This window comes from Schistocerca nitens, chromosome 8 (assembly GCF_023898315.1).
Source record: "Schistocerca nitens isolate TAMUIC-IGC-003100 chromosome 8, iqSchNite1.1, whole genome shotgun sequence".
In the NCBI taxonomy this organism is placed as follows: Eukaryota; Metazoa; Arthropoda; class Insecta; order Orthoptera; family Acrididae; genus Schistocerca; species Schistocerca nitens.
Genome location: NC_064621.1, coordinates 99,606,773 through 99,627,002, shown reverse-complemented (window position 1 = coordinate 99,627,002; position 20,230 = coordinate 99,606,773). Strand labels below are relative to the sequence as shown.

Genomic DNA, 20,230 nt, shown 5'->3' with positions numbered 1-20,230 from the left:
AAATATTGCTGCTTGGGGAACAAAATAACTGATGATGGTTGGAGTAGAGAGGATATAAAATGTAGACTGGCAATGGCAAGGAAAGCTATACTGAAGAAGAGAAATCCGTTAACATCGAGTATAGATTTAAGTGTCAGGAAGCCATTTCTGAAAGTATTTGTATGGAGTGAAGCAACATATGGAAGTGAAACATGGACGATAAATAGTTTATACAAGAAGAGAATAGAAGTTTTTGAAATGTGTTGCTACAGAAGAATGCTGAAGATTAGATGGGTAGATCACATAACAATGACAAGGTATTGAATGAGGAAAAAAGAAATTCGTGGCACAACTTGACTAGAAGGGGGGGATCATTTGCTAGGGCATGTTCTGAGGCATCAAAGGATCACCAATTTAGTATTGAAAGGTAGTGTGGAGGATAAAAATTGTAGAGGGAGACAAAGGGATGAATATACTGAGCAGGTTCAGAAGGATGTAGGTACAGTAGTTACTCAGAGATGAAGAAGCTTGCACAGGATAGAGTAGCATGGAGAGCTGCATCAAACCAGTCTCTAGACTGAAGACCACAGCAACAACAAGACACACTTTGTTCTTTGGAAAATTGCCTCCAAAATTCAGGTGCATCATATACTCTAAGTTAATATAAAAATGTCCAATGTTTTATTTAAAATTCCTGGCAGTCTTAAAAATGGCCGTATATTCAATGCCACAGGAAACCTATCTCTATCTGGCAACACTGCATTCAGCTGGCAGTAGCAGTGCACTGATACGATGAATATAAGTTGCAGGGATTCACAAGGTTGCTAACACCATCTCCCTCCTGCCTTGCCATCACAAACCAAGAACACTGTCTAGCATATGATGCATCATTGCAGTGAACATGAATTGAAAGCGATTTGTTTTATCAGTCAGTAAAATATTTTTCTTAGTAGCTAGTTTCTTCATGGAAAAAATAAAAGGTATTCATACGATGCCGGCTAAAAAATTGAAACTAATAGCTATGCAGAAGAATGTGGAAACAGAGCAGCTGATTAGCATTTCGGGCTTCCACCAATGGAAAAAAACCTTCACAATTTGCAGGCTAGTAAACAAGAAATGAAGAGGAAAAAAAAAAAAAAAAACGAGGAACATTAAATGTGCACTCGTGGTCGTGCAGTAGCGTTCTCGCTTACCGCGCCCGGGTTCCTGGGTTCGATTCCTGGCGGAGTCAGAGATTTTCTCTGCCTCGTAATGACTGGGTGTTGTTTGATGTCCTTAGGTTTAAGTAGTTCTAAGTTCTAGGGGGACTGATGACCATAGATGTTATGTCCCGTAGTGCCCATAGTGCTCAGAGCCATTTGAACCATTAAATGTGCAAATGGAGTACTAAATGCAAAATGACCAAAACTAGAAGATGACGTTTTGAAATGGATTCGAGGACATTGTCTAAGTGGCATTGGAATTGATACAAAAATGATTTAAGTGAACTCTCATAAGCTAGCGCTGCAGTGGAACTTAAGACTTCAAGGGTGAAGTTGGTTTGTGAAGCATCATTGACTTAGCATGCAAATGAAAACGAAAATGTATCTAAAAATGCCACAAGAGTATTATTATTCAACATTGAAAGAAAACCAGTGTGGAAGTAAGCCATATAGCGAATATGGATGAAACTCCTCTGACATTTAATGTACCGAGTAACAGAACTGTTGCCAAGAAAGGTGTTAGAACTATAAAAACAAGTAGACATGAAAAAATACACTACACTGTTGTCCTTTCATGTTGTGCTGATAGTATTAAACTTAATTCAATGAACGTTTTCAAGCACAAAACAATGCCAAAGCCTTCTGAAATACCACCATGTGGTGGTATTCACATACCTTCCACTTATGTTTCAAAAAATGATGACTATGAGAAAATCAGAAAAATTATGTGTCATAAAGAGCTTTATTGACAACCATTTTTCCCATGTGCCCTTTTTTTGTTCTTCTGTAATGACTTACGGTTCTCACATAAATAATTATTACACAGTGTCATTTTCATTGTAGCTGCTATGCAACTAGCACCACAACAAAACTGAGATGACCAAACTAACCTGTGACCTCTGCATTGATGGCAAAAGAGCTATGTTGTGTTTCAGACAATTCCTGAATTGGACCAGAAACAGTGAACTAAGCAGTGTCACATTTACTCTAAAATTAACCTACATTTGTTACAATAAAACTTCGTCTTTGTGGTCTTTACACTTAATAATAACAATAATAATAATAAACCCCGTGGAGGCCCGGGAAAAGAATAGGCCTCTGGTATGTTCTGCCAGTCATAAAAGGCGACAAAAAGAACAAACCACTAATAGGGCTAACCCCCCTTTTAGTGTGATTAGTTGGTTCAGGACAGAACTAATGAAGCCTCGGACAAGCGCTGTCATGGTCGGGGACGACGCTTGAACCCTATTCCCGTCCACAATGGTAACGACACTGCTAGCCACATGGAAAATGATTTAAATCCAAATAGAGGTGTTTTGCAGGATATGCTTCCTGCAACCACTCTAGAAGGAAAACAAAGACAGAGGATGAGATGGTAATAACAGAACATGAGGTGTCGGTTAACTTCATCTGACCAAGCAACAAACTTAGGAACCAACACAACTGGATACAGATCACAAATATACCCAACATATATCACCAGATACCCAGAATTAAAATTTTTAACAGAACAACGTCTAGCTGATAAGATTCATGTAGTAATAAAAAATAACAGGATACCCCAGTCAGAATTAGAAAACATCAAACAACAAGTACAACAAATACTGGAACAAAATAATGTGCAATCAGAAGAAGATAATACAGTAATGGACTCAAACATCCCAGAGCAAATAAACAAAGAACAACACGCATCAATTAAACAATCAGAGGAAAACGAAATCTTAAGACAGCCACCAGAACAGGCACAAATAGAACACGAAGTGACACACATGTTAGATATAGAAGAAAAATTTCAGCTGACATATATAGAATACAAAGACACAAATACAGACATTAGACCATTCTTCCATAGACCACCAAATAACCCGCAAGTCTAAACAACAATAACAACTACAACACAATCATACACAACAAAACAAATGAAAATCCAACTATGGAAGAGTTACAACTACTGGTTTATATAGGAGCACTCACTACACTAAATATACGCACTAGGCAGAGATCAGAACCAACCAACACACAGAAGAATACCACAAACCCAGCACGGCAACACAGGCTACAGATCAGAATAGAAAAACTGAGAAAAGACATCGGACAGCTAACACAATTTATAAGAAACGAAATATCAGACAAAAAACAAAAAAGGTTAGGTAAAATCTCACAACAAGAAGCAATAGAGCAATTAGATGAAAAGAAGCAGAAATTACAAGCATTGGCCAAACGACTTAGGAGATACAAAAAAAAAAGTGAAAATAGAAGGAAATAAAACCAAACATTCAACACAAACCAAAAGAAATTTTACCAGACAGTAGATAACACACACACACATTAAAATAGACAATCCACCAAACATAACAGACATGGAACACTTCTGGAGCAACATATGGTCAAACCCGGTACAACATAACAGGCATGCACGGTGGATACAAGCAGAAACACACACATACAAGATGATACCACAAATGCCTGAAGTGATAATTTTGCAACATGAAGTCACCCGAGCAATTAATTCTACGCACAATTGGAAAGCCTCTGGAAAAGATAAAATAGCAAATATCTGGCTAAAGAAGTTCACCTCAACACATTCACATCTAACTAAATTATTTAACGGTTACATTGCAGACCTATACACATTCCCTGATACATTCACACATGGAATAACTTATCTGAAACCTAAAGATCAAGCAGACACAGCAAACCCAGCTAAATATCGCCCCATAACATGCCTACCAACAATCTACAAAATATTAACTTCAGTCATTACACAGAAATTAATGACACATACAACACATAACAAAATTATAAATGAAGAACAAAAAGGCTGTTGCAAAGGAGCATGAGGATGTAAAGAGCAACTGATAATAGATGCAGAGGTGACATATCAAGCTAAAACTAAACAAAGGTCACTACACTATGCATACATTGATTACCAAAAAGCTTTTGATAGTGTACCACACTCATGGTTACTACAAATATTGGAAATATACAAAGTAGATCCTAAATTGATACAGTTCCTAAACATAGTAATGAAAAATTGGGAAACCACACTCAATATCCAAACAAGTTCAAATAATATCACATCACAGCCAATACAGATTAAGCGTGGAATATACCAAGGAGACTCATTAAGTCCTTTCTGGTTCTGCCTTGCTCTGAACCCACTATCCAACATGCTAAATAATACAAATTATGGATACATATTACTGGAACATACCAACACAAAATCACACATTTGCTATACATGCATGATCTAAAACTACTGGCAGCAACAACTCAACCAATTACTAAAGATAACAGAATTATTCAGCAATGATATAAATATGGCTTTTGGAACAGACAAATGTAAGAAAAACAGCATAGTCAAGGGAAAACACACTAAACAAGAAGATTACATATTGGATAACCACAGCAACTGCATAGAAGCGATGGAAAAAACAGATGCCTATAAATATCTAGGATACAGACAAAAAATAGGAATAGATAATACAAATATTAAAGAAGAACTAAAAGAAAAATGTAGACAAAGACTAACAAAAATACTGAAAACAGAATTGACAGCAAGAAACAAGACAAAAGCTATAAATACTTATGCTATACCAATATTGACCTACTCATTTGGAGTAGTGAAATGGAGTAACACAGACCTAGAAGCACTCAATACACTTACACGATCACAATGCCACAAATATAGAATACATCACATACATTCAGCAACAGAAATATTCACATTAAGCAGAAAGGAAGGAGGAAGAGGATTTATCAACATAAAAAACCTACATTATGGACAGGTAGACAATTTAAGAAAATTCTTTATAGAACAAGCAGAAACTAGCAAAATACACGAAGCAATCACTCATATAAATACATCGTCTACACCATTGCAATTTCATAACCACTTCTACAACCCTTTAGATCACATAACATCAACAGATACAAAGAAAGTAAATTGGAAAAAGAAAACACTACATGGCAAGCACCTGTATCATCTAACACAGCCGCAGATCGATCAAGACGCATCCAACACATGGCTAAGAAAAAGCAATATATACAGTGAGACGGAAGGATTCATGATTGCAATACAGGATCAAAAAATAAACACCAGTTATTACAGCAAGCACATTATTAATGATCCCAATACCACAACAGATAAATGCAGACTTTGCAAACAACAAATAGAAACAGTAGATCACATCACAAGCGGATGTACAATACTAGCAAATACAGAATACACCAGAAGACATGACAATGTAGCAAAAATAATACATCAACAACTTGGCATACAACATAAACTAATAAAACAACGCGTTCCCACATACAAGTATGCACCGCAAAGTGTACTGGAGAATGATGAATACAAATTATACTGGAACAGAACCATTATAACAGATAAAACACCACCACATAACAAACCTGACATCATACTCACCAATAAAAAGAAGAAATTAACACAACTAATCAAAATATCCATACCCAATACAACAAATATACAGAAGAAAACAAGAGAAAAATTTAAAAATAGATCCAACTGGCTGAGGAAGTCAAGGACATGTGGCATCAGGATAAAGTTGACATTATACCAATTGTACTATCAACTACAGGAGTCATACCACGCAATATCCACCAGTACATCAACGCAATACAGCTACATCCAAACGTATATATACAACTACAGAAATCTGTAATTATTGATACATGTTTAATTACCCGAAAGTTCCTAAATGCAATGTAACATATACCGTACAGTTAAAAGGAAGTGACGCTTGATCAATGTCCGCGTCACTTTCCATTTTAAACCAGACTTAACGTCTGAGAAAGTAAAGAAATAATAATAATAATAGGCAATGTTGCTGCAAAATTATGTGGTTAGATTTTCTTCAGTTGCAATGAATAACACGATTTATCACTTTCAGTTTTATACAGGACTGCATTGCTAGTACCAATGCCACAAAACTCTCTCTGTTTTCCCTTTTCTTTTGATGTAAGTTCTGGTTAAACTTTCAAATTTCAGCAAATTTTTATTTAGATGCAGATGCTTTAAACTTTTCAAAGAGACATCTATTAATTTTATGATTTTTGGAGTAATGTTCATGTATTTTGTGTAAATGTTTCTTGCATGAATATTAATGTAATTAGATTATTAAATTTATTTATAGAAACCACCACACATTAGTAAATGTTCAAATCTTGAAGTTTTGTTAAAAAAGTTACCATGTGAATAAAAATACATCCATAATCCAAACAGTTTTTATCCATAGATTATGATGCTGTTCCATGTTGATTTGTATAAAGATATACAATAACTTCACAGCAAAATATTGTCTTTAACACATAATAATGTTAACCTTTCAAGAACTGATACAGAAGTGAACATTTTATTTATAACATTAATTCTTTTCATCACATCAGTATTCATAGAGATCTCAATAGTGTAACCCTGAATCTCTCCCAGGTGCTGGCCATTGGTTGACTATCTGTAATGATTACCCTGATGCACACCACATCTGTACATGACCACTGGATTGCACCGCCAGGGACTTATGTGCCCCACATGTAACAAACACAAAATACACTACTTTAATAAATCAAACAATATTTACACATTATACATTCAAATAACTAATTGTTGCCTACCTGATGTTGCTCATGTGGGGAAAGATGGTGTTGTTTCAGTTAATAAATTTGAAGCACTTGAAGCCTACTAAAAGTTTTTGATGTTAGAGTATCCCATGAAATAACATAACTAAATACGTTTTGTTATAGTAGTTGTCTTGTATTAGGATTGCGAAGAATGCTACATGGTTACTGCTTTTACAGCTGCTCATTGTTTTACACAATCAACTAATCCTAAAGATTACATGATCGGAGCAGGCAAATACCACAGAGGCTGGGATATAAAGGATCCAATGGAGCAACGACTTGAAGTGAGTAAAAGTTCATTACATATTTGTATTCATTTTAGATAGTATAATTTTAAGTGGAGTGTAATCGCAGGTGTCACAGGTTTCTTCCTTTGAGTGATGTTAGATGGAATGAATTTCTGAGAAGAGTACACACAAAAAAAATTTCTGGACAGCATGTTGTTTAATTTTTAAATCTGAAGAGTAGATGGATAAATGTATATGCCTTGAAGAGCATGTGTAAAGGAGACACAGGCAGAAGAGATCAGTGTTGCACTACAAATACAGTCACTTTGGTTTGTGGAAATTTTTGTTCTGTGGAAGAGTGTGAGCTGCTGTTAAAGGGATGTAGCTGCAATGTGAGTTTATTTTTTTATGAAAACTGTAATTTCAGAGTAATAAGGAAGCTTACCAAACAGAACATCAGTCTCTCTCAAAAGGGAACACACTTGTTGCTTTCAAGCACTCTGGTTGATGCAGAATTGGAGCCAGGCAGTCATGTGACTGCTGTCGTAAGTCATGAGAGTGAAGTGACGTGTGTGTGTGTGTGTGGAGGGGGGGAGGGGGTGGCATGCATGTTCATACTAGCTTTGTGTACGGAATTGGTGCAGTAAGAATCAACATGGAGAAATCACCGAATGCTGGAAGGGAGCCATCATGTTTTAGACATCCCTGTGGCAATACCATGGAACAAGTTGCCAAATTTTTTTACTGTATGAACACAGACTTTCCAAAGTGTCTACATGGAATCATATACCACTCAGATTCATGTCACCATGGTGCAAGAACAGTGATTATTAAAAGATGGTAACTGACATGAGATATGGGAGGCTAGTGGACACCTTGTCAGTGACAGTTTCACACCTTACGGGAATTGCTGCTGCCGTTCTGGCTATAGTTCGATCTTTGATATTGTGGGGGGCGTTTTTTATACTATGACTTGGGCCCACTGATTCAGATTACCTTGAACAGGAGACAGAATTGTTATTGTGTGATTGTCAGTGACCAAGTCTTGCTGTTTTCTTCTTCATCTTCATGATGAAAATGCTGTGGTCGACTCTGTCTTCCAAATTGACAACAGCCATGGTAACATGGCTGCTCATGTATGTTCCTTGCTGTTGAAACATGTCCCTCGTCTGATGAATACTGATTGCAAACTGACTAGCCCACTAAATTGGATTACGATATTACTGTAGATGATGTCTGAGACTACTTGGAACAGTGGGTGGACTGTAGCAATCAACATCAACACAATTTGTTTGCTCTAAAATTTCTAATCACCAAACTGAATTAAGATGGTTCCATAGGATAGACTAACATGGAGAGCAGCATGAAACCTGTCATTTGACAAAAGGCGGTGGTGGTGGTGGCGGCAGCAGCAGCAGGATCAACAACAACAACAACAACAACAATGCTGTAGGTTGTATTCCATTATGTTAGGATGAGGTCTCCTGTGGGCAACTAACTCTTTGACTAGTGTGTTTATAAAATAGTGAATTTTTATAGTGTTCCCAGCTATATTTTATTTCTAAGGACTATACTGGGTGCTTGGCAATGACCTTGCAAGCTAACATCAGATTTGAAACTTAAATATCTATTCACTTTGTCCTTGGTTTCTTTGGGACTTTATTCTCTGACCTCACATTCCATTTGTGTATCTTTGCCCCTGTATACATTTCTGTCTTCAATTTCTATTGGATCAATTTTTGCTGCTTCTAGGTCCAGTTCGACTTGTGTGATCCATGGTATTTTTGATTTGAAACCTTGTATTTATGTTAGAATTCTCTTGCAATGGAAAATCCAAGATGGAACGTAACAATATAATGAGAATATGTTCTTAATATTGTTAGAATTCTCTTTGTGAGTGGTTTTGGTGATAACCATCTGCTGATATGTTTGACAGCTTCTCTATAGGTTTCCTAGAGTCTTGTCAACTTTGGGCTGAGAATTTTCCTCACGATTTTCCTTTCTCCATTCACTATAATTTCCATGTCACTTTCTGTATGGAGTGTTAGTGTCTCACTTGCATACAGTATTTCAGGCTTGATTAATGTGTCTGACTTTTGTGTGAAGGGACATGAATTTTTTTGTTATATACGTGCTGTGTCTTGCTGAACGCTCTCTTGATTTTTTTTGTGGTCGAGTCTTCTGTGTGATGCTTTCTCCTCCTGTAGGTTAAAGGATTTCACATACATACTTGAAGTGTGCATCTCTGTTTATTTTGCCACATTTTGTGTCTAATTTCTTATGTTTAGTTTTGAGCAGAAAAATTCAGACTTCTTGAAAGACATTTACAGCCCAACTTGTTCCATGCATTCCTTTAGTACATCTATTTGTTTGGTTGCTGTTGCTTCATTGTCTGATAGTATGGCTAGGTCATCTGCAAAAGCTAGGTTTGCTATTTCTATTTTGTCTCTGCATCTTCCTAGTCATGTAGGTTTCCAGTGTGCTTGAGTTTTCAGCTCTTTTTCCCATTCCATCATTACTTTGTCCAGGAAGAAGTTGAATAATAGTGGCGATAATCCGTCACCTTGACACACTCATGAAGGGATCAGAGATTTCACCCATGAATTTAACTTTCGATGTTGCGTCAGCTAATGTCTGTCTGATTAATCGTAGTGTTTTAGGGTCGAGTCCCTGTTCTTCTAAGATGTTGAACAAGGATTGTCGGTCAAGAGAATCATACACTTTCTTGAAATCTATGATGATGCAAATGATTGGTGCATTCCTGATGGCCTTGTATTTTAGAACTGTTTCCAGTTGAGGATTTGTTCTGTGCATGAACAACTGGGGAAAAAGCCTACCTGGTATTCACTAATTTTGTGTTATAACTGTTCTTGTATTCTTTGTAGAAAGCGTGCTGAGAAAATTTTGTAGGCGACTTGTAGCAGGGAGGTTCCTCTGCAGTTGTTCACGTTCGTCTTATCTCCTTTCTTGTGCAGTGGATGGATAAGTGCACATTTCCAGTTGTCAAGAATTTTCTCTGTTTGCCAGATGGTAGAGATTATTCGCGTAAGCTTCTATAGTGACTTTGGTCCAAGGTTCTTTAGTAATTAGGCAATGATGCCGTAATAATCATCCAGTTTTACAAAATCATAACTATTATGTTATTTGCGATATGTGCATGAACAATGTACTGTTGGAAAGAGCAAACTCTTGGGTTTTTACATGGTTCCTACTAGGTAGCAGCAGTGTGCACCCACTTCAGTTCTAGTAAAAATGGTGTCACGGTAACAGAAAGAGTTCTGTGTTCTATGTTTTGCACAGAGCAGGTCAGTAATAACTGTTCAGCATGACTTTCATATTAGGTATGGTGCGGAGCCTCCTAAAGCACAGAGCATTAAATGATGGGATGAACAGTTCTGAGAAATAGTTTGTTTGTGTAAAGGCAAATCGCCATGCTTTCCCCGAGTGTCTGACACAGATGTCGAACGCATTAACCTTAGTTTCACAAGGAGTCTGCAGATATCAGTTTGCTGTGCAGCTCGACATGTCCCCGATGTCCATCTGGCATGTGTTGCAGCAACATTTACCCGTGAAACCATACAAAATTCAACTACTGCAAGCCCTTCGTGAAGGTGACAAACAACATGTGGAATTCTGTACTTTCATTCTTGGCAAGATGGAGGATGACAGTTTTCTTCCATGCTTAGTGTTTAGTGATGAGGCAACATTCGATTTAAATGGAAAGGTGAACCATCATAATGTGAGGATATGGGGTGCAGAACAACCACATGAAGTTGTACAACATGAGGGGTGCTATCAAAAATTTAATGTGTTTGTGCAGCTTCACGAGAAGAGGTGTATGGTCCAGGTTTCTTTGCCAAGAACAGGAAGTGCCCATCTTGATATGCTTGAGAACTTTCTTTTCCCAATGACTTCATTTACCAACAGGATGCTCTGGCATCTGGAAGTGTTGGAATTTTTAAGTCGGAGGATTACTGAATGATGGATCGGTGACACTGGACCAAATGATTCAGCCTTACATTACTGGCCTCCAAGGTCATAGGACATCACTGTATTTGATTATTTCGTGTGGGGGTTTATAAAAAGACTGCTTATGTGCCTCCATTGCCAACAACAATAAATGAACTGAGGCTTCACATAACAGCAACTGTGGAAGCTGTAACCCAAGATATGCTTGCTGCAGTGTGGGACCAATTTGAATACCACATTGACATACGCCATGCCTCTCAAGGGAGGCATATTGAACATCTATGAGAAGTTATGGGGGGGGGGGGGGGAAACAACTTTTTAAGTTATCCGTTCATGAAAAAACAAAATTCATTATATATGTTTATTTGTTTCACAAATATGGATGTGTCAAAGTGGATGATTCTTTTTGATGTACCCTGTATTTTTGTGTTTTCTTCATAAAGAGTATGAGCAGCATAAATATCCATAAATGTAAAACCAGTGTTACTTGAATAGTATACTGATACTGTAAGAATTCAATTTTAGCAGAGATAGTGAACTGTTGCAGTACTGCACAAGTGTAAAACTTATTCCCTGTAAATAGTTTCAAACATCATCCAACAAAAAGTCCAGAAAACAATTTGCTTCAGTTTTAATTAACAGTAATAATAGAACCTAACTGACTCTTCTTGGTCATAAGAACAAATATATGCTCATCGAGTGACTGCAGGAAAAAAACACATTGAATCTAAGTTGTGTTTGTGAAATTCCATTTGCCGGTCTGTATTAAGTACACACTCATTATTTGCAATGATATTGACAAGACGCTTCATATAAATCCAAAGGATCTTTGGAAAACATGTGAAGACTACATGAGTGAAGAAATCCTACATAGTTTGTGTGCTACAGATCAAAATCTTCACATTCAGGTTCCAGCTGATGCACACACTGAGGCGCTGGTTTTGATTGAGAACTTATTTTTGTCAACCATGACAAACACTCATGGATTTTGACAAATAGCATACATTTGTTCAAACAAATCTACCAAAATTGGTTCCAGAACAAGGGAAGTCATATGACAGAATTATGCGTGCAATTAAGACAAAAGTTGCATATTGTATTTCCTAGATGTGCCTGGAGCCATTGGCAGAACTTCTTACCAATTCACTTTGTATTTTGGCAATCATATGATCATTAAAACAATATTACACACTCTTCTGGATGCTGCTGAAACAGCAGTATTTATCACTCACTGCTGGCGAATATGCAAATCACTGAGATACCAACAGCCAATACTGAAGCTGGAATGTTTGGGTATCACCGCTTACTTGTGTGTTATGCAGTGAGCTGGCTTTGTCAGACCCATGCACTGTATTCAGATGTAGGCTATGGTCACGATTTGGTGACAGGAATTCATAAAGTACCTGCTTGCTATAAATTTATTTATTCAGGACAAATGAGTAACAGAACAACTGACAGAAAGACATATGCTGGTAAGGTCTGTCAGCTGATCGATTGATGATTGTGGTAAACTGTGTTTACACAATAGTTTCACTCAAACACTGTTTAGGAGGGCACACAGTCTTCAGTGACAAGTGTTATGATGATAGCTTGGCTGTGGAAGAAGAACGGACATGCATTTGGAATGAAGCAAACTTTCTTTGTAACAGTAAGATGCTGTATACTTCGCAGACAAAACACAAAAATACAGGGTATATCAAAAAGAATAATCCACTTCGGCTTGTCTATATTTGTGAAACAAATAAACATACATAATGAGTTCTGTTTTTTATGCTCATCCCATATGGTCCACAGGTAACAGAAACAGAATACAAAAAAAAGTGTGTGTGCTATATGGAGTCTCACCCCACACTGCTTTATGTCCATTGCACCCATGCATGCAAACCATTGCTAGAATTTTGGCCTAATGGAAAATCAGCTCATTGGTGGATGCTGGGTACACACACTTTGTGCCATTCAGGTATTGCTCCAGTAAGGCTGCCACACAGATCGACCTTGGACAGTGAATCTTGGGAGCCAGACACCTGCGGCTGGACTATGTGACAACCATTTGGGTTTTGCACAATTTATAGTGACTTCAATATGAGCATGATGGCAGCAGGCCGGTCAGCAACAATTGGGCAGTGGCACATGATGTCCGCATGTGGGGCCAACCAGGTGCAGGGTGGAAGTGCTCCACACAGCTGGCTAGTGACAGTGGTGGCAGGCAGCACTGGCTGTGAACTGTCTGTAGTAATATGTGGCTGGCCCCAAGGCTGTGAGTTGCATGCAAAGATGTCATTATTAAGGCTCTTAGAGAGCATGTATGTGACATTTGGTCTTCAGAATACTGCCCAGACCTGGCAGCATTTCCTGGATGTTGTTTTGCAAGGCTTACCATCGTGTCTCGCCTATCTCAATGGCATCCTGAACTTCTCAAAATTGCCAGAGCTCCACTGTTGCCACCTAATTAATTATCATCTTTCAGCACCTGAGTGAGGCAGGCATTGTTATTAACTACCGTAAGTGCATATTCAGAGCCCCAGAAATACTTTCTTGGTCATTTAATGATGCCAAGCTGATCCAAGCCACCACCTGATGAGATACATGCAATCTTGAACATGGCATGCCCTCAGACATATAAAAAAATATGCCACTACCTCAGCATGCTGAGTATTTATTGGTGCTCTCTCTCACACAGAGGTGCTCTGACAGAACTGCTCACAGCAGCTCCATTAACCAATCCACAAAAGGAAGGACTCCAATGCAATGGATGGATACAATAGGAAAAAAACCTTTGCTGAAACCAAACACAACCTTGCAATTTTCACTCACCCAGTGTAATAGATTGAACTGATAATGGTTGTGGATGCCAGCCAGACCACCATAGGTGCCATGCTACAGCAATGCATTGGCAGTAGCTGGTAGCCCCTTGGCTTCCTGTCATGGAAGCTATCAATGTTACAACATGCTTAAAGTGCCTATAAGTTCCTTCATTATTTACCCCGACCACAAGCCCATCACTCTCAAATTCTGGGTCAACAACACCAAATGTTCACTGTGACAAATCCAGCAGTGCAGTATGTGCTGCAGTTCTCCATGGTCATTTGTCATATTTTTGAAATAAGCAATATTGTTGCCAACTGCTTGTCACTTGCTTGTGTCATCCTCTCTCTCCTTCTGCAAACTTTGAAGACATTGCCCAAGGACAGGAGAGTGATGAACAATTGAACAACCTCTGCCACAACACCTCCAGTGGCCTTCAACTTGAACTGGTGCCCACTGCTGGCAATACTTGGTGTGATGTTTCAATGGACACACATTGCCCTTTCCATCTGGAGAAATTTTGACACAGTGCTTTCAACCAAATCTGTAGACTGTCCCATCCTGGCATCAGCACTGGTGTGTTGCTCATGGCCACATGTATTGTCTGGCCAGGGCTCTGGGAACACTGCCAGTGGGCACACACCTGCACTGCATGCCAACATACCAAATCGGGAGGTGCACTCAACATCATATGATGGTTTGCACATATCCAAATGGCCATTGTGGATCCACTTACTCTGTGCCATGATAAGTGCTACTGCTGACAATAGTGGACTGTTACACTCATTGGATGGAGGCAATGCCCATAGTGGATATCACTGCTGAGACAGTCACCACCACCCTTGCTGACACCTGAGTGGCACACTTTGGATGCCCCAATAATGATGGAGCCACCAGTTACACAGGAACGTGTGTTTATCACCACTTACATGTTAGTTTTGCAGTGGGCAGACTTTACTGCCACAACCATGCACTTTGTTCAAGGACATAGTATGTGGTGATGATGTAGATAGAGGAGTTTATAAAGTTAGTGCTTGATATAAATGTAAGTGTTCAACAAAAATGAGGAAAAGAAATACGCTTGTAAGATCTGTCACCTGGCAATTGCAGTAAACTATGTTCATATAATAGTTCCACTTGAACACTGTCCTGGAGAGTATACACTTCTCAGTGTCAAATGTGTTGACCAATTGCATGGCTGCAAGAGGACAATGTTTGTGTATTCAGAATGAAGTTAACTTTCTTGATAATCATGGGTGCTGTATACTTTGCAGACATGATGAAGCAAAACTGGAAACAAATGTTGGGCGCCAGTCAAATTTCCATATGTGTCAGTGTGTGTCACAGGGACTGGGGATCTTGGCTTGACCACCAGATTGTGAGGATGGTAAAAATCTCTACAAAAAACCTTCAATCTCAAGGTATGCTGTGCACTGATGACATACATGCTGTTGTGGGGGAACAGTTGGCAGCGGGCAACCTCTGGGTAAACTGCCAAGCCTCAAATATATAAGGTTTACTCAGGCATGTGGAGCTCTGTCTAGGTGAAGTTTTATTTCCCTAGCTGCTAGTGGGACTAAGATGAAACCCTTGAAATTCACTCCTCCACCTTCCAGTGGAAATGGTGGGCTGCCGGTAGGTACCAACATCCAGTCAAATAAGAGGACTCATGTAGCCAGTTCTCGTGATTTGTGGATTATACAGAGTTTGTCAGTCTCTAATAACAGTGCACGTACTGGTGGCCAGAATGTATTTCTTATAGTTAAATGGAAAGAGGGAAACCTTGGGAAAGTTTCACCTTTTAACTTACAAAGGGAGTTAGAGGGCATTGCTGGAACTATAAACTCTGTCAAGTGCTTGCCCCTTTTGGTAGGAGCTTCTAGTTTCCAACAACTGCAGAAGATTCAGAAACTTCAGTGTCTCAGGCAGTATTCAGTAGAAAGTGAACTGCACAGCTCCTTGAAATACAGCAAAGGTATTGTGACTTGCAGGGATCTTGTTGACATTTCCCTAGAAGAACTGAAAGGTGAGTATTCCCAGGAATGCATTTGTAATGTGCAAAACATAACTAAAAGGGTGGATGGCAATTGTGAAATCAGACTTATTTATAGTGACTTTCATCAGCGTGAATCTTCCAGAGTACAAGTTAAGGCCAGTTTCCTTCACTTCAGCATGTATTATTATTTTCCCAACCCTTTGTGCTGTTTCACATACTGTCACTTCGGGGGCGTACCACCTTAGGTTGTAAGGGATAAGCCACTTGTGGCAAATGTGGTAAGGCTGCCTATGAAGGAGTTCATTGCTTATCTCCTCCAAAGTGAAACTGCTCTGGGACTTGCCCTGTCTGGAATAGGAACTGCAGGGCCTTCCTTGAAGAAAGAAAAATACAGGAGATCAAAACAGCTAAGAGTATGTTGTATGATGAGGCCAAAAAGATCTAAAAGGCCATGCAGCCCCCATAGTTTGCTACCCCGTTTGCATCTGTTCTTAAACAGCCAGTTCAAAAGACTGCTACTGCTACAAAAACGGAGGTTACTAGTGTTAGCACTAGTACCTGCACTTGTCAATGCGCTTGTTCTGCTGCAGTTACTTTGAGGCCTGTACCTCCTCCCAGAACATCCGCCAAGGCTGTGGCTGCTCCCTGCTGCTTCACAGTATCAGACTGGTCCACTGTCCAGTGCTGCTACCACCACCTCTGTGGCTGTGGCTCGAAATCCTTCCCAGGCAAAAGAAAAAAAAGTCTAAGACAAACTCATCTGCAAATGGAGATGGGAAGTAAGCAGTCTGACAATGTTGATATTCCTCTCCAGGACATCTCCCACGGCTCATTTACAGTGGTGATGGACCATGATGTTGGCCTGGGGAATAAATATCACTCCAACACTGAGCCTCAACCCATTATGCGGTCACCTCCATGGCAGAAAGAGAGGGTGAAAGTGCAACTCCCATTATAAATGGCTCCCATATTACAATGGTAATTGAATAGGTTCAGGACACTTGTGGAAGAACTGAAACTCCTATCACAGGAATGCCCCTGTGCTTGTGTTTGCAGGAATTGCATTTTAAAGCATCTGATGCCCCTGGGCTACAGGGCTATACACACTTTCCCTGACTGGGGAAAGGGCCAAGTGAGGGGTCAGTTTGTTTGTCGATAATGCCTACTAGTTCTCTGCTCTCCCCCTAGCTCCTGACCTGCAAGCGATTGCTATTGAAGTTCATGTGTATCAGTGGATCACTATTTGCTCACTGTATTCACCTCCACACGATGTGATTGACACTGAGGCTCTGACCAATCTTATAGAACAACTTCCGCAGTAGGTATCATACTGGAAGACATCAGTGCCCATAATGTATTATGGGGCTGAAGCTATATTTGCCCTAGGGGTTGAGTTTTAGAAAATCTCATGATGCCTCAGGAGCTGTACATCCTCAATATGGGCAGTCCCACTCATTTCTCAGTTGCTACTGGAGCTTCCTCAGCTGAACCTCTCTCTCTACTCTCCTGCCCTTACAGCTCAGTGGAAAGCAACTACTGACCTTAATTCCAGGGATCACTTCCCATTGTGCATCCACCTCCTGGATGGAGCAGTACCTGAACAGAAGCCACCAGAATGAATGGTCAGATGCCTGTGTTTGAACACTGCAACAGCATCCAAAAATGAGTTGGTGGACCGACGAATGCTGCTCAGCAGTCTGAGACAGGCTTGTGGCTTTTTTGGCAGTAAGTGCTCCACAAGAGCAGCCAACCTCTCAGCATTTCAGGTCGCAAGAGCCAAGGCTTGACACATAATTAAGGAGAGCAAGAAAAGATCATGGCAAGCATTCATGGACACACTCAACTGTTCCACTTGTTCCACAATAGTGCAGGAACCCTCTGGAGGATTTGCAGTTAACAGTTGTCTACCAACAGCAGCAGTCTGAAACAGAGGTGTCTTCAAATGACACCCAGAACATCGCTCAGACGATGACAGAGCATTTTGCAAAGGATAATCCCAATGCCAGTCAGGATCTTGTGTTTTGCCACTACTGTGTGACTTTAGAGAGGGGCAAGTTGGACGTCAGATCCAACAATACTGAGTATTACAACACCCCATTTTGCAAGTGGGAGCTGGAATTGGCCCTGACTGAGACTCATGATACTGCTCCCACTTGTGACCAAATCCAGAACTACATGCTTTGACATGTACCTACAGCATTAAAGGAAATCCTCCTCAACTGTTTTAATTTGATATAGCAGACAGATCATTTTCCCAATTCTTGGAGAGGCAATTTTGATCCCTCTCCTCAAACCAGGAAAGGATCTCACATGTCCCAGTAGTTACAGGAGTACTATCTTAACAAAATGTGTGGGAAATACCTTGGAGCAGATGGTTAAACATTGTCTGGTCTGGTTCTTAGAGACCAAGCAACTTCTGAGCTGCTTTCCATATGAGTTCCTGAGATTTCGGCCCACTGTCAACAACCTGACCTTGCTAGCGGTGGTTATTCAGCAGCCTTTCCTATTTAAATATCACTGTTTCAGTATTTTCTTTGACATCAGTAAGGCATACAACACTACATAGAGGCACAGTATTCTCATGCAGCTCCATCAGTGGAGCTTTCGTGGCCACCTCCCCATCTACATACAGTCTTTCCTAGGTAAGCAGACTTTTGGGTCACTTGTTGGTGACATGCTATTGAATCATTTTGAGCAGGAGAATGATATCCCTCAAGACAGTTTTTTTAAGTGTTACCCCCTTTGCCATAGCCATAAACATTATTGTGTCTACGGTACGGAGTCCTGTACAGTGCTCCTTATGTGTTCACGATTTTGATGTCCCTCCTCCAGTGTTGAAACAGTGATTCACCAAGAGCAGCTTACAATGTAGAGATTAGAGAATGGGCTGCAGAGATGGGTTTTCAGTTTTCCACAGGTAAGAGGTAAGTGTGCGTGTGAGTTCATTTTAACTATTCTCATCATATTTTTAATCTACCTGACTTGGATATGAGGGACACTATTCTACTTTATAATGACTCAGTGAGGTTTTTTGGCATTATTTTTTACTCCAAATTGTTGTGCTTGTCACACCTGAGAGACGTGAAAACAAAAACTCTCAAGGCACTAAATATCACAAAGTGCCTTAGCCACTGGCCTTTGGGAACAGATAGGACATGTCTTCTCCAGTTTTATAGGGCTTTCAGGTGTTCGCGGTTAGACTATGGGTGCACAGTGCATGCTTTCTTATCTGAAGATCACTGATGCTATCCACCATGAGGGGACTAGGCTGGCCATGGGTGCTCATGGGACCAGCCCCATACCCAATCTCTGTGCTGAGGCTGGTGAACCGCCACTTACAATCAGACGGCAACTCCCCATGATGTGTCAGGCATATAAGTTCCTCGCAGCCTCATTGTGACCTGCACACCCTACTGCTGCTTGTCCACCTCTGGCATGTCTTTTTCTCCAATTTTCCATGAGCAACAATGCCATTTGGTACGTGCTGGAGTCACTTGATGTGGAGCAAGTACAACACCAAATCCAGTGTTTTAACTGTCTGCCACCTTGGTTACTGCAAAGGCGCTGACTAATTTTAGATGTAGTGAATACAGGAGAGGCTGCGCTCCTGCATATGTTTTTAATACATTATTTAATGACATTGTAACTGAGCGCCATACCTGTACAGCTGTCTTTATGGATGGGTCAGATCAGGACTCTCTTCCCTGATCGTGCCCTGAAGGTCTGACTGCCTCATGGCTTACTGTCTTTGATGTGGAATTTTGTGTGCTCTTGTGGGCACTTTTGCAGATGAGATGTGATTAGAATAGTAATTCATTCTCTGTTCTGATTCTCAGAATGTTCTTCACTCTCAATGCTTCCACCCAGCAGATAAGGTAGTCCAAAATATCCAGGATGCCCTCTCTCCTCCATTTACAATAGCTGGAGAAGACGGTGTCTTTCTGCTGGGTGCCAGGGCACATGGGTATTGCAGGAAATGAAACTGCAAATGTAGCAGCTAAGGAGGCATGTTGCAATGCTCTGTTAATTTGATGTGCCATCCCCATGCGTGCTTTCACCTTGCTGTTGGGATATAGTGTCTTGTGTCAGTGGGAGGATGAGTTTATGGAAGTGACAGACAATAAGCTCTGTTTAGTAAAGCCCACAATGCGGCTGTGGCATACCTCCTTCCAGCCACATCAACAGGACAAGGTCCTCCTCACTCCACAGCCATATGATGCATGTCTTCTTACTCCAGTGAGAGGACCCTGCAATGCGTAGTGTTTGTGGCTTACAGATCAGTATACCCCATTTTGTTAGACTGTATTTTATTTTCTGACCACTGGGCAGCAGCAGATTTGTTGACAGGTCTGCCCTCCATTTAAAGTAACATTCAAACAAATGTGGTGAGGGTTTTAAGGGTTCATGATTTGGCC

General features: G+C 40.0%; 1 protein-coding gene across 1 annotated transcript in view; it reads left to right on the top strand.

The window, feature by feature from the left end:
* Positions 1-20,230, top strand: part of LOC126199423 (modular serine protease-like) — a 207,217-nt gene that overhangs the window by 133,547 nt on the left and 53,440 nt on the right. Inside the window, exon 6 of the mRNA XM_049936341.1 lies at positions 6,996-7,102. Within this exon, the coding sequence (XP_049792298.1) occupies positions 6,996-7,102 (107 nt within the window). The remainder of the gene's footprint in view (positions 1-6,995; positions 7,103-20,230) is intronic.